Raw genomic sequence first — 15,227 nt, 5'->3', positions numbered from 1 at the left:
AAGAGTAGCCACCAACTCAAAGTATCATATGCAGCTGTAAATATATTTAGAAATAGTGACCCTTTAACTGTGTCTGAGATAATTAGAAATGAGTTGAACTGAAAAACCAGACTATTTAAGAAGCTGTAGAAAAACCTAGCTCAGCGGGAATGGAAGTCTGGATGTTTATGGTTTTGAGGGAAGAAAATGGAATTACCCAACCTTGTCAACTGAAGGAATAAATTTAAAATGCTTCTGACACTAGAGTCTGGTTGACCAGGAAAACAGGAGTGTTGCTGTCGTAAATAAGGGAGTAAGGGTAAGACTCGGGGGTCATGCGGGGCTTGAAGTATTGATAAAACATGGAAATGGAGACATCCAGCTAGCATCTGGAGATGTGGGCCCATACAAGTGATGTAGTACTGTTGCCAGAAATCTGTACAAACACCAATCACTAGTATAAATAAAATGGCCAGGGGAGGAGGCAGTATAGAAAAGGAACAAAAGAAGAGCCAAAACAAAGGTGAGAATAAAACTCGTTCCCTAACAAAGAGCAGTAGGAAGAAAAGAGCCAGGTAATAAGGGGCGGAGCCAAGACTTGAACCCAGGTTTTCCATCTCCAAGTCATTCATTGATATGGTCTCAACCTCGTGGAAGAAACAACCTTGGGCAATTTTACAGAATGTAAATTTTAAGTACAATGATGTTGGATTTTTTTTTTTGGAGGGGCTCAGGTACCAGAGATTGAACTCAGGGGCACTCAACCACTGAAGCCACATCCCCAGCCCTGTTTTGTATTTTATTTAGAGACAGGGTCTCACTGAGTTGCTTAGTGCCTTGCTGTTACTGAGGCTGTCTTTGAACTTGCAATCCTCCTGCCTCAGCCTCCCGAGCCACTGGGTTCACAGGCATGCACTACCATGCCCAGCATGATGTTGGATTTTGAAAGAGGAAATGTTGTTTTTATTGCTTCCATGTTTGTAGACATTGATGAATGTAAAGATGGGACCCATCAGTGCAGATATAACCAAATATGTGAGAATACCAGAGGCAGCTATCGATGTGTGTGCCCAAGAGGTTATCGATCACAAGGAGTCGGAAGACCTTGTATGGGTAAGTTAATGGGAAATGTTATTGATTAATGAAGCTACTAATAAGTGACCTATCCTTACCAACTGCTTAGAACCACTTTCTCTGTCCTCACATGCTCTCTTGCTACACCTGGATGGTATGTAAGTTGGTTTAAGTAGTTCATGAAATAATTTGGACACTTCTTCAGAGACTTTGTATTGAGTTCAATTTATGTTGACATTGCAGTGATGATATATTCACTTACTGAGTGCTTATTAGACACCACACATGTCAAAGTGAGTTTCTGATATAATTGCCAACTTAATTATCAGAATAATTTCATTTTTTCTCTATACACATTACATAAATGTTTGCATAGATGCCTTTTGAATATTATATAGTATGAAAGTTTAGGTATGAAGGACAATTTTAAATTTAATGCACAATTTAAATGAGCTGGTAATTATTATTTTAGCTACCAAATATGTAGTGTTTACATTGGGCTGATCCCTGTGCTAAGAGTATCTTATTCAGTTCTCCCAATTTTACATTATTGGTAATAATCAAATAAGTAAAGAGATAATAGAAAATATCTCTAAGAAGGTAGCCATGTACTATTCTAAAAGACTAATATGTTTGTAATTAAGAATCTGATCTATCAAATTGTATTCTTCTACAAAATATGTAAGTGCAATAAAAAAAAAATGTTTGTAGGCTTTAACACTAGCTTCCAGATTTGTGCTATGCTTTTAAAATTGGTTGCTGTGCTGGGTATGGTGTCACCTGCCTATAATCCCAGAGGCTTGAGAGTCTGAGGCAAGAGAATCACAAATTTAAGGTCAGCCACAGCAACTTAGTGAGGTCCTGTCTCAAAATAAAAAATAAAAAGGGCTGGGGATATTGCTCAGTGGTTAAGAACCCCTGGGTTCAATCCCTGGTACCAAAAACGTTATGAGCCTGGTGAGTTTCTATTTTAGTAAGAAGTGATTCTGTGTCTTTAATCATTTCCTTCTTTTTATGATCTTTTGGATAAGATGTGCTTGACTTGATTATTAATTAAAATTATAGATTTTAATATTCCTGCATCTGAAACTAGTAATTGTATGGAAAATTAGGGGTACTAGTGATCAATTATTATAACTAAATGCAAACTAGGGATGTGATTTTATTCCTCCCTCCACCAAAAGAATTAAGATCTACATTAGGATTTGAATCTCAGGTTTCTCTGTGTTCACGACCACATTTTCTTATATGATAACTTTTTGTTGTACTATTAGTGGCTTGATTTGACACATTGTGTCAAGCTCATTTCTTTGTTAATTCAACAAATATTAATGGAGCACCTCATTTGTGCTGGGTGATGTTCCAGGTTGGGGGATAACATTAAGCAGGGTAGACCAGGTCTCTGTCCTCAAGGAGTTTACCTTCCATAGGGTGAAAGAAGAATCACAAAATAAATATGTAATGCAATTTCAGATTTTGCTAAGCACTCTAAGGAAAAATAAAGCAGGACAAGGCAGACAGACTGACTCAGATTAGGCTATGAACATGATCCCAGCAGCCCGCGTGAGAGACCAAGGAAATGAAGGGGCAGCCAGCCGGTGGACGTCTGTCTGAGCATGCATATTCCAGACTGAGAGGACAGCAGGGCAGTGTCCCTCAGAAAGGAGTGCACTGAGCACAGTCAGGGAACAACCCAAGGGCCAGTGCTGTGTCAGGCAGAGGGTATAGAGGCCAGAAAAAAAGTCTGAACTTCCTCCCAAATGTACATAGAAGGTCTTGAGCAAACAAGTCACGTGATGTGATTTACACTTGGAAAAGATCCCCCGTCTGCTCTGTGGAGAACAAATCAGAGGAGGGCAGAGATTTTATGGAGAGACTTGCTACTGAGACCTTTCAGCAGCTGTTATTTCATAAAAACTCTATTAATTTGGGATTCCACTTCTTTGTCCCCAGAGGAAGCTTTACAAATTTCAACAGTTTAGCATGTCCCTACCTCGTTGAAAGAAATCTGAGTGTAGTGTTTCTGAGATTTAAAACGACAATGTGACTCTCACCCTTGCGTGTAAATATGTATACCAAATGGACCCAAACTGATGACATAGCCAGATTGTTGTTTTCAGTCAAGGACACAAGGCTGGAAGCAGCCAGTAGGTCTGGAAGCTGTCACTACTGGAAGTAAAAGGAGGATGGATTCGCAGAGCTAGAGGCGGGTTTCCTGAGCCACCTGCTCCAACTTGAGTATTTACCTAAAACTTGGACCAATGAAGCAACATTCAGGGAGAGTCACAGTCTTTCCCTACATTCATAACGAGTGAATCCAGCCTTCTCAGAGGCCTGCAGTAGTTGAGAAGTGACTGCATTCCTGGCTTTGGAGGGTAACAATGTCTTCAGTTTGTTTCACAGACTGATTTTTCATTCCTCTGTTTTGTGTATTTTTTTCTCTCTTTTCTATGTATCATGCACATGAGCAGACATTAACGAATGTGAGCAAGTGCCTAAACCTTGTGCACATCAGTGCTCCAACACCCCCGGCAGCTTCAAGTGTATCTGTCCCCCAGGACAACATTTACTAGGGGACGGGAAATCTTGCGCTGGACTGGAGAGGCTGCCACACTATGGCAGTCAGTACGGTAGCTCTAACCTTGCACGGTTCTCAAACCCTGTGAGAAACAACTATCAACCTCAACAGCATTACAGACAGTACTCCCATCTCTACAGCTCCTACTCAGAGTATAGAAACAGCAGGACATCTCTCTCCAGGACTAGAAGGACTATTAGGAAACCTTGCCCTGAAGGCTCTGAGGCAAGCCATGACACATGTGTAGGTAAATGTCAGCCATATTACATTTCCTTTTGGTGGGCTCACTTCCTGACCAGCGTTTGAGACTTTGTACAGCACCTGTCACTGTCTGGGTGTGTCGAACTTTGTCTGATCTCAAGCCTGAGATGATTCAGAGTTTGGAGACATTCACTCTGTCACCTAAACTATTACAAACTTCCATCAAATAAATGATGTATTTTCATGTATGCATCCTAATAGCTTTATTGTGTTTTACCAACAGTTTCCCTTTTTGATCACCCCTGAAAGTGTTACTAAATTTGTTGCTAGGTGGAAATAAATGTCATTGTATCCATAATGTGATTCTTTTAAAACTAAGGTATATGTAGTATCACATAATATAACACATGAGATTATGGCCGCATTTAACTGATGCAGAAGCAGTGGGTTAAAAGTGAAAGTTTCGACTACTCAGTCAATTGTTCTGTATGGCAACCAATGTCCCATTCATTGACTGTCGGTCACACAATCCCCATGGAGTTTCTCAGCTGGTTTATTTTGTATGCTTGTATGTCACTGAAAAGATAATGTAAACCAGGCCAAAATGAGGTTGTTCCCATTGCTCTAAAATATGTGCATTCAAGAGCTTTATCTAAACTCGCAAGTCTGTAATCTCATTTGTTTGCAAAAATGAAGTGTTATTTCCAACTTAAGAATTGAGGCTTTGCTTTCGGTTAAGTTGAAAACATTACCATCTGTCATTCGTTTAACTCAATTTTCTGTGAGTATCCACAGTTTGCATGTCATTGAGCTAGGTACCAAGGGAAATTAGCAAAGAGAAATCAGTCCCAATATTTGTTAAATAGGAAAAGAAAGCAAGGAGGAAAGGGAGGAGGGGTGTTGGGAGGAAGGGAAGAAAGAAATTCTGTTGAAATTAAAAACCCATTATGCCAATCTCATTTTAAGTTACATGTTCTACACTTTTTTATTTTCTACTAAGTATGCTTTCTGTTAAAGATTTATTTTAAACATTTTAGGATTTCTTCTCCTTCTAATTTCAGGTTTTGTTTTTCGTTTGCTTTTGTTGATTTTCCATATCTTTTCTCTCCCCTTCTCTAAGCCCTGTTCTTCCATCATTCCCTCTTCAGACATGCTACCTTGGTCAGCCTTAGGTGGACCCTGCTTCTTCTATCACCTCTACTCAGTCAGACCCTCCATCCCACTGAATACTCAAACTTTATCCTTTGTTCTTTAGGTTCATATTTTTCCAAAGCTTTTCTGTTTAGATATCATGATGTTTCTAAGGCTTATTCTAATGGACGTAGACACTTCTCCCTTGTGATTTATTTCCCAGAGCTGTGGACAGTGCCTGTTACTTATGCTTCAAACATTAATGTACTTATTATTAATAATGCTCTGCATTCTGTCCAATTTGACCAAATCATACAAAACTGTGAAATATGTGGACTCCAAACCATTCTGGCTATTGGCCATTTTTCTCACTACAATTTTAACCCAGCTGTTCATTAGTTAAATTTTGTCACTATTCTCTTATTGACAGAATTAACATCTGGCATTTTTTGTCTTTCAAAATTTCTTCTGGCTGGGTGCAGTGGTACATGCCTGTAATCCCAGCAGCTTGGGAGGCTGAGGCAGAGGATCTCGAGTTGAAAGTCAGCCTTAGTGAAAGCAAGGCACTAAGCAATTCATTGAGAACCTGTCTCTAAGTAAAATGTGTTAAGTCGGGTTGGGGATGTGGCTCAGTGGTCAAGTGTCCCTAAGTTCAATCCCTGGTACCAAAAATAAATAAATAAAAATTCTTCTAAGTAGGCGTTCTCACCGAAGGGTTTTTACAGCCTATCACCATCCCACTCTCGGCCTTAACTTCAGACAGGCCTTTCTCTTCTGTTCTACTGTCACTCTCCTACCAAAACGTTTCTGTTTATGGTATGGTAAATTAACTAAACCACACGCACCATACACCAACCAGCTGACTTCCTCTAATGTATATGAAGGTGCAAGTCATTTTAAGAAAGTTTCCCTGAATAATAACCTTTTTTTCATAACTAACTGCAATTTCATCATTGTTGAATCTTATGTTTTCCATCTTTATGTGTGTATTGCACCTATATTATGGCCTATCAGAAATATCTTCCTTAGACAGCCCTCTACAGTCCAAGGCAGCTACTGTTTTAGAGTGAGGATCAGTCTTTAAAGTAAAACTCGGTGTGGTGGCCCTGTAATCCCAGGGCTCAGGAGGCTGAGGCAAGAGAATAACAAGTTCAAAACCAGCCTCAGCAACTTAGCAAGGCCCTAAGCAACTTAGCAAGACTCTGTCTCTAAATAAAATATTTAAAAGAGCGGGGGATGTGACTCAGTGGTTAAGTGTCCCTGCATTCAATCCCCAGTACTGAGAAGAAAAAAGAAAAAAGTCTAAAGTAAGCTTTCACAACTAAATTGCTGATATTTAAATTTATTTGGGGGCAATGACCAGGTTTGGACATCTCATAAAACATGGTGAGTATTTTATATCATTGGAACTAATAAAGAAATTTGCAGACAGCTCTGTAATTGTGTAACAAGAGCCACTTACAATAAACACCAAATGCCTTTAATTAACCATCTGGGATAGACACGTTACAAAAGATTCACATTAACACTATGGAATCTTGTTAGACTTGGACTGAAATTTAGCTTTTGAAAAAATCAATTCCAAAGCTTAAAAGGAATAATGAACTTGCATTGCTCCTCAGTGCAGAAAAAAGTCATGCTTTTGGGGACACTTCAGATGCCTGTGTTGAGAGTTTCCCTGTCAACTACTTGAAGTTCAACATAACTTAAATTTTTCTTACAATTTTAGATTGAAGCAGATTTTAAAGGGAAAAAATAATAAGAGCTCACACAAATTATGAAATGAATGCTTTGATTAAAATATGTGAAAACATGGACAAATGTTTGATGAATATTTATCAAGAACAGAATTTAAATAATTGCAGATATGTTTTTCAGCATGTGTAAATTATGCAAGGTGAACAGAGCCTTTGCTCTGAATCATCTCCCGCTCTTCAATTGTCTTCTCTTTAATTCTGCCCTACAGCACACCTGTTCCCCTTTCACCTCATGTTCTCTCAGCCCTCTACTGGTTAGTGCATGCTCAAGGTCTATGAGAAAACTTAACAATTAGTCAAAGCAAAACACAGTCAGAACAAGAAATCTTAGACCTCCCAAATCTCACCCTTTATACTGAAAGCAAATATCCATTAATTTTGCATTATCATTTATTCTCACTTTTTTCATTGCTGTGTTCGTGGCCTTGTTTAATAATAGCAGATAGACCTATATAGTTTATAAATTGCTTTCCTTCATATGAACCTTCTAACAAATTTTGAGGTAGGGTAGATGGTCTCGGGGTTCCCTTCTGGCAAAGGAACCAATTAAGATCTTGAGATGTTAAATGGCCTAGTGAAAGTAGTGTGACTATGGATGCATAGTTGCCATCTGTGCTTCAAAATTTTATGAAGAGTTTGATGAATCTTTCACAAAAGTAAAAACATTTCCATTTGATTATATCTGTACATGGGAAAGCTATGCATGGGTGTTGGTTGGAGGTGATGTAGAGTGAAAGAGAGAGAGAGAGCTACAGTTTAAATAAAATAAAACCTAATAACTCCATTTTCCATTTAATCCCCAGACAAATTTTATCTTTTAGGTGAATTCTACCCTTCTGTGAAGAGTTTAGTTCTTTAGTGGTTTAGGATCATATGTAAATCTGTCACCTCTGTCATTTCAGTCTACTTATTTAACCAATAAAAAAAACTGACCAGTTTGGGACTTCAGCTTATATATACTTGTAAACATGCTGAAGAGATTTTCATATTTAAAAATACAGTGTATATTGTATGATATTTAATATTTTTATATGATACATATTGATGTAAAACAGCTCTGAGCATTTTTAAACACAGAAGTATAAAATCACCAAGAAATTTTTCTCTTGTGTGTCACCAACTTGTGCCTCAGTTTGACCTGTTGGGCACTCTGCTTTCTTTCTGAACAGATATCGATGAATGTCAGAACAGAGACACCTGCCAGCATGCGTGTAAAAATACCATTGGAAGCTATCAGTGCATCTGCCCACCTGGCTATCAGCTCATGCTCAATGGAAAGACGTGCCAAGGTGAGGGCGTGCTAGGATGCTTACTGCTGCTGCGACTTGATGTAAAACCAGCCTAGGAGGCACGAGGATGGTGAATAATCCTCCTAGTCGCCCCTCCCTTCCCATGGCCATTGGTCAGACTCAGGTTTCACCCCTGCTTCTGCAAGTGAGAGAAGCAAGAAGAAAGCATTTAAGTAATGACAAGTAGTTGTGAATTATTTTGGGTATGGTCTTCCTTGAAGGACCAAGAATGCCCAAGCCAGTTCACATTATATATTTTTAAAACTTTTTTTTATAATCCAGCTAAGATGGAAGGGAAAATGAGAAAGGCACCTTGTAAATTTACTGCAGTGTGGGGCATTACTTTATTTTTTTTTTCTCTCACTAGACTTATTTTTAGAGCAATCAGTGAGCAATGGATTAAATAACCCATTTAATGATGGGTACAAATGACATGGAATAATCATGTGCTGGCATTACAGATACAAAAGGTTTAAAGGAGTAGATGAGATACAGTCCTCCCTTGAAGATCTTACCAGTCTAGTGGAGACAGTGGGTCTTAATAAGCTTCTGAATTTTATTAATTTCTGCCATGTACAAACTATATTCCTACATAAAGAATAGCAGATAAAGTCTTCAGAAAAGTACTTTATCAGTAGCAATCAAATTGGGATTAAATTTTCTCTATTTGGAATTCACAAAAAAGTTGCTAGAAAATGCTCATGGAACACATGTTCCTGGAACGATGACCAAGGTGGGCAAGGGCTCCTTCCTAGTTACCATGAGCAGCCCCTATCCCGTCCTACCCTCTCACACTCCCTGGAAAGTCCCTACTTAACCTCGTGGGCTTGATACAGAACCTGAATTCAGTTACAACCCTTGCTCCCAACTGTGGATCACTAAATGTTATTAAGAGTTGACCTCATACAGAATATATAGCTGAGATATAATTTACTAGAATAACATATTACAGGGTTGTGTTTCTCCAGAGCAACTGTTACTTCATTTGAGTCAATAGTATAACTATATCGAGGCCATCATTTGTACCCATTGTACAGATAATAATACTAATGCTCAGAGTGATTATATAATCCTCAGGATCCTAGAATAAATCAAGACCAGAGGTAGGACTTGCTTCAGATCTTACACATCTAGAAGTCCTTCATTTCTAAGATGCTGTGAATACCAGGGGCTTTGCACTGTGGGAACAACAGGTGGGAACGCAGATTTTGTCCATGTTTTAGAACCTGCCTAAGTTCCTTAACTCAAGAATCTTCCAGAAGGAGTGCATATGCCCAACACTACCATTGCATACCCTGTAGGTGCACCAGACACCTGGAAAGAAACAGGGCAGATACTGTTGGATATTTGGAATAATCAAACCCACTGCAAAACATCTTAGCCAGTTTATGAGAGTTCCATCCTACACACATTCCAGAGTTTTCCTCTTTTCTAATTGTAGCCAGTTTTTTTTTTAATTGCCTTTGTCACTCATTAAGCTCAGAAAACTTTTCAGCTTTTATTTGTGCTACAGAGTGGGAAATGCTGTGAACAAATCAGGAACAGGTGTCAGTTGAAATGTTTGCATTTTAAATGGGTTACATATTTTTATAGGTTTAAAAATATATGAAAACAGTAATTCCTTTTGAAGAAATCTTCAAAGGATAACTTGGAGTCTTTTGGGGGTTAGAAAATGAACAAAAGACAGCACTTAATTCACTTAGGATTTTTTAAAGCTTTACATATTAGTGATAAAACTGTCAATGAGAAAAGAGAAATTTAAGTGAATTCAATGTGGAATAAGAAACTCTTGTCAAAAGTGGAAGTCACCATACTGTAAAATGAAAAGCAAAATATTCAGAAAGCTTAACCAATTAGGATTTGCCTCAGAAGTGGTGAAGAGAAACTAAAAGATATTGATGCTAATTTTATGCATCACTAATCTAATTCTAAAAATTTAGAATCATTATATTGGCATTGCATTTGAAGTGAGTTCTCATCTGTTCTTGTTTTATAAAAACTAATCCATAATATTTACCAAGAATGTGAATTACTTCTTACTGTCCTGATACTTTAAGTATGTTTATCCTAAATTAATTTTTTTAAATATCCAGAAGCACTGGTTAAATGCATTCATATCTTCTAAATCTATTAATATAAATTTTTTTCAGCTCATTTTGGGATTCGTTTCTGATGGCAATAATAATTACAAGATGCCCATAGTTTAATTTCTATAATATTCTTTAAATATTTAATAAAAACTAAACATCACTACATTGTTAACAGAAGACAAAAGCATGAGTTCTTTTTTAACTCTTTTTCTGTTTTTGTGTTTTTCTTTCTTATTGGTGCATTATAATTAAACATAATAACAGGATTCATTGTTACATAGTTACACATACACACACTGTAATAATATTATTTGGTCAGTTTGGTTCTCCAGCACCTCCCTCCTTTCTTGTGTTTCTTCTAGTGTTTGATAGTCTTCTTTTTTTAAGAACAGTGAGCACAGTGATTAGGTGCAGTAAGAAGAGTGAATGTCCAGGGGTCACTTCATCCTGAAAAGAGGGATGGAGTGAAGACAAAGGAGGGCCACCTGCCTCCAAGCTCAAGGTGAAAGCTTTTTTGTGGAAAACTATGTTATTATGGACTAAGGACAAGCATTTTGTGTATTAGATTATTTCTTTATAGATTTGAAGTCCACCAAGGAAATTCTGTAAGTTAATGGCTCTTGTTATGCATGCTGATGCATCTCCATGCCGCCATTATCATGGGCCCTTGCAACCCAATGACCTCGGTATTTCTGCGTGTATTCACTACAAAAGTTAGAGATAAAATGAAATTTTGAGAATGGCTGTGAGTGGAATTTTTTTAATGAGAGAAGCAAAGATACAGCTAATTGAATTACTTTCACATTTTCCTAGATGACTTTTCACTTCATGGTGAGACCATCTCAATTGGTCAGGGAGATAAAATACTTCTGACAGATAAAAATCATAATTAGAAGTTGGTTTACAGAGATGATAGGCAAGACTTAACTCTCCCCCTCCCTCCCTTCCTACCTCTTTCTCCCATGTTTGCATGCACACACAGTCATTTCCATTCACAGATTCCCTGTTGCTCAGATGTAAAACCCAAATTAGGAATTACAGCTCAAAAAAAATTCCTTTTCAGAAAGCTTAAAAAATTTTTGTTTAGCTCTGTTTTAATGTTCCTTAATTCTAGTGGTTTTAGTGTTTCCACTTAACAATTTTGTGCAGAAAACAACAAAATAAAGATGATTTTATTGCATATTTTCCCCACATTGCTATTGCAGTAGAATGAGCATCCTCTGCCACCAGGTGAGGCCAGACTGCACAGACTCGGATGGACTGGATATCCGTTAGTCAAATTTGAATGTTGGTTTGGGGGTCATTCATTTCATCCTGGATCTTTTATTCTTTATTTTGTCTCTTTCCTCAAAATCCCACTGACCTGTACAGTCTCCCCAGAATTTTTAACTTGACTTCTTTCATTTCTACTATCCTACTTCCCACTTACCAATTTGAACTTATAAAACAAAATACGGGAAGGATGCCTCACATTTTAAAGAGGTTCCTCGCTTTACAAAAGTATTCACAAGTGTCCTTTAATTTTTAGCTTGTTTGTAGTGCATCTGAAATATTACTTGCTTTACAAAACTCAAGGGTACTCTATTTTCCAAATATAAAAGACCCCAGAGAGCTCTACAGAGCACCTGCTACTTCGATAGCTCTTATTTTTGGAAACCTTTTCGGAAATGTGCCTCAGGGAGCATGACCTCCACTTCAGGGTCGCACTGAGGTATGACCTTGGTTCATCCGTGAGGAGAAGTTAAGCCTCCACGCTCCAGTCAGATGCCCACCATGGCAGCTCTTTGGGCCTTCTCTGAGCCCGTTGCTGACGCTCTGTGTTCCTTTGCTGTGCCTAGATGTGGATGAGTGTCTGGAGCAGAATGTGCAGTGTGGGCCGAATCGCATGTGCTTCAACATGAGAGGAAGCTACCAGTGCATCGACACGCCCTGCCCACCCAACTACCAGCGGCATCCTGTCTCGGGGTATGTCTCGCCCTCCCAGCCCAAACATGCTTCTGAAAATCCTCCACCGCTCTCCGGGGCTTATGCCCTGTCTGTACCCACATCTAACTCATGGACAGTCTGCAACCTCAAGGGGCTGATGGGGTGACACTGTGTTCCTTCTTCCATGAATGGGCCAGGAATGAGCTCAGTGGCCACTGCAGCCTCTGCCATCACTTTTGGCTGCCAGGGTTTCCCAGGGTACCGTCTGCAGCACACAAACACCATGTAACCAACATCTAGAACTCTGCTTCTGCACAGAGCATCTTGGGGGTGATAGAGCCTGCCTCTCTTTGAGATGTCCCGGTTTCCATTTGTGCGGCCTCAGGACTCAGCTCTCAGCCTATAGAGCCCTCCAAGCGGTACCTCGCCTGTGGCTAGGATGACTCACCGCGCCACGGGAGGATGGAGATGAGCGAGGCTGATCAGTAGTCTGCACATGCTGGTTGTCTTGCAGACACTTCCTGCTGTCTCACAAGGCCTTTGCTGGGTTCTGAATAAACTGTTCTATGTTCTCCCTCCTCTTTCAGAAATGTTATGCCCAGTCCAGGTACCAAGGTAACAGGATGCTTGAAAACAAGTGATAATGTTCTTTCTGGACAGTCCCTGCTAAGGACGTTTCTGAAGCCAGTTACTCGTTAGGGCTCACACTTTGTTTGCCTCTTGGTAATGCCTACCAAGTTACTGTACTGTGGCTAAGTGTCATTTGCTCAGAATCCACCAAAAACCTGTTTCTAATTGGTCTTATGAGAGTAAGAAAGGGAAGGAGAAAATTAGAATTGTAGACTTATGAAATGTCTAAAAATACTCTGACTAAAGAATCCCTATCTTCTTAAATGGTTCTCTGTGCTTTTTATTTTTTTTTCCCCTCTTGATTTCTGGCAACAATTTGAAAGTCATCATGACTCAAAAAGCAGTCAGTGCGAGCTCTAGAAAAAGAAAATATAGTTTTTAATCTAAAATAATATGAAAGACAATTACAAAAGGAAGTCCCCTCCAGGCCAGGAAACCTAATTGGCCTTTGATTATTTTTACAAAACTAAGCCAGGGTATCCAATTTCAGCTTTCCAACAGTATTAGGATGGATGTTATAATTTCAAAAACATATTTTTAAATATACTTTTAAATATATTTTCCCCCCTTTAAGAAGTATTTGTTTCCAATATATGTACAGATGCTTTTGTTTCTGAAACTGAATTTTCATTTCAAAGAAACTACCCCTGGCGCTGGGGATCTCAGCAGTAGAGCATATACTTAGCATCCATGAAGCTCTGGTTCAATCTCCAACAAACCCCACCAAAAAAAGTGTAGTTATGGTATTTGTTCTTACTTCAAGAACTCAAATGCTCCCACTTCTAATGGAGCAGAGAGATGGATACTTGACTCAAGACCATATTCTCTTAGCCATCTGGCATCTGGTTTGATTTATTGACCTGGAGCCTGGGCTGAGCCTTCTTGCTTTGCAGCCTTCTGGCTTCTGCATTTAATGCCTAAAGGTTGTCATGGATCACAGTCCCCTGGATCATCCCCTCTCCTGCTTCCAAACCAGATGACTTTGTGTATTTCATGTTTATTGTCCCTAGGTTCTGCCTCAAGAACTGTCCACCCAATGATCTGGAATGTGCCTTGAGCCCATATGCCTTGGAGTATAAACTTGTCTCCCTCCCATTTGGAATAGCTGCCAATCAAGATTTGATCCGGCTGGTTGCATACACGCAGGATGGAGTGATGCATCCCAGGACAACCTTCCTCATGGTGGATGAGGAGCAGACAGTTCCTTTTGCCTTAAGGGATGAAAACCTGAAGGGGGTGGTGTACACCACCCGACCACTTCGAGAGCCAGAGACCTACCACATGAAGGTTCGAGCTTTATCCTACAGTGCCAACGGAACCATTGAATATCAGACCACATTCATAGTTTACATAGCTGTCTCTGCCTATCCGTACTAAGAAGCTCTCCAGAACCTCTTCACACAGTTAAACCACACTTCAACCATGGCAATCGAGTTCCCTCCAACAGTTGCAAACTTGGCAACTTGAAAATGGTGCTCTCCTGTTTCTTGTGCCTTCCTGGGTACTGCTGAGGTATTTTGATGATCCCACCATGGTCTAGAAGAGTCCCTTATTATTTTCTTTATTTATTACACTGGAGCAGTTATTTCCCAAAGATGATTCTGAGTACCTAACAGGACATATCAGTGATGTTTATAGAAGTTAAGATCATTTTCCTGAAAACAAAATAAAACAAAAACAACTCATTCAAAGTTAAGTAGGTTTTTGAGCATTTGACTATTTTTAGAATAATAAACTAGTTGCTCTGTATTTGAATAAAAGCTTATGATATAATGAAAAAGATTTTTTTTAAAGTACTGATACTTTATAATAAGACACCTATTTTCATTTTAAGGGGGTGGGGGTGGAAAGACCACATTGTGCAAATATAGTACCACTACCAGAAAGTTGTTTTGTCTCCAAATGATGCTTACCTTGACTGAATGTCCAAAACAAGGATATCCTTCTTATTGATTTGTGAAATCTTCTGAACAACTTATGGTGATAGGAAAAATTTCCTTTGTCCCCAGATGATCGTATATGTTACAGATCTTTGCTCTGACATTTTGATCCAACCTTTCAGTTAGCTACGTAACTTTTACATTCCATACATTTTTTTTTAACTTTTCTGTCAAGGAAAACAATTTTTAAAAATATCAATAAGACAGATTCTTTTTTTAAATCTTGTATGTTCAAATTAACATGTTAAACGTCAATACACTGTACATGGTGGTAATAGACTCTGTAAGCAATTGCCAAGATGTATTCTATTTTTATGATGTGTACATATATTACCTTAGTGTGTATTTTCTATATAATATCTTGACGGACTCTTTCATAAAATTATTTTATAAAAAACAATGTTACAGTAAAGTCAGTCTAAATAAAATTTTTATATCCTTTTTCTTAACTTTTTTCAGAACCTGAAATGTGTTTCCATATAGCTATAACATATTAAGGTTTACAGTCACGTATATAAATATGTACATATCACAACAGCCCCTGAAATTATTATTATTCATATTTTATAGGACCCTTAGACACAGATAACTTATGCCCCTTTCTTTAGACAACACAACTCATTAGTGGCAGA

At 38.6% G+C, this 15,227-nt stretch overlaps 1 protein-coding gene across 5 annotated transcripts in view; it reads left to right on the top strand.

The window, feature by feature from the left end:
- Hmcn1 (hemicentin 1) overlaps nt 1-15,022 on the top strand; it is a 413,611-nt gene extending 398,589 nt beyond the window's left edge. For 3 of the 5 annotated variants that reach the window (XM_047520702.1, XM_047520699.1, XM_047520698.1), the window contains 5 exons: nt 964-1,092; nt 3,525-3,878; nt 7,890-8,009; nt 11,938-12,064; nt 13,666-15,022. In XM_047520702.1, coding sequence (XP_047376658.1) covers nt 964-1,092; nt 3,525-3,878; nt 7,890-8,009; nt 11,938-12,064; nt 13,666-14,032 — 1,097 coding nt within the window. In that variant the 3' untranslated portion in view covers nt 14,033-15,022. The remainder of the gene's footprint in view (nt 1-963; nt 1,093-3,524; nt 3,879-7,889; nt 8,010-11,937; nt 12,065-13,665) is intronic. The other 2 variants (XM_047520700.1, XM_047520701.1) reach the window with 2 other exon arrangements.
- Nucleotides 15,023-15,227: the final 205 nt, after the last annotated feature.

This window comes from Sciurus carolinensis, chromosome 12, assembly GCF_902686445.1.
Source record: "Sciurus carolinensis chromosome 12, mSciCar1.2, whole genome shotgun sequence".
Taxonomy (NCBI): Eukaryota; Metazoa; Chordata; class Mammalia; order Rodentia; family Sciuridae; genus Sciurus; species Sciurus carolinensis.
This window is presented reverse-complemented; position numbering and strand designations above follow the sequence as displayed.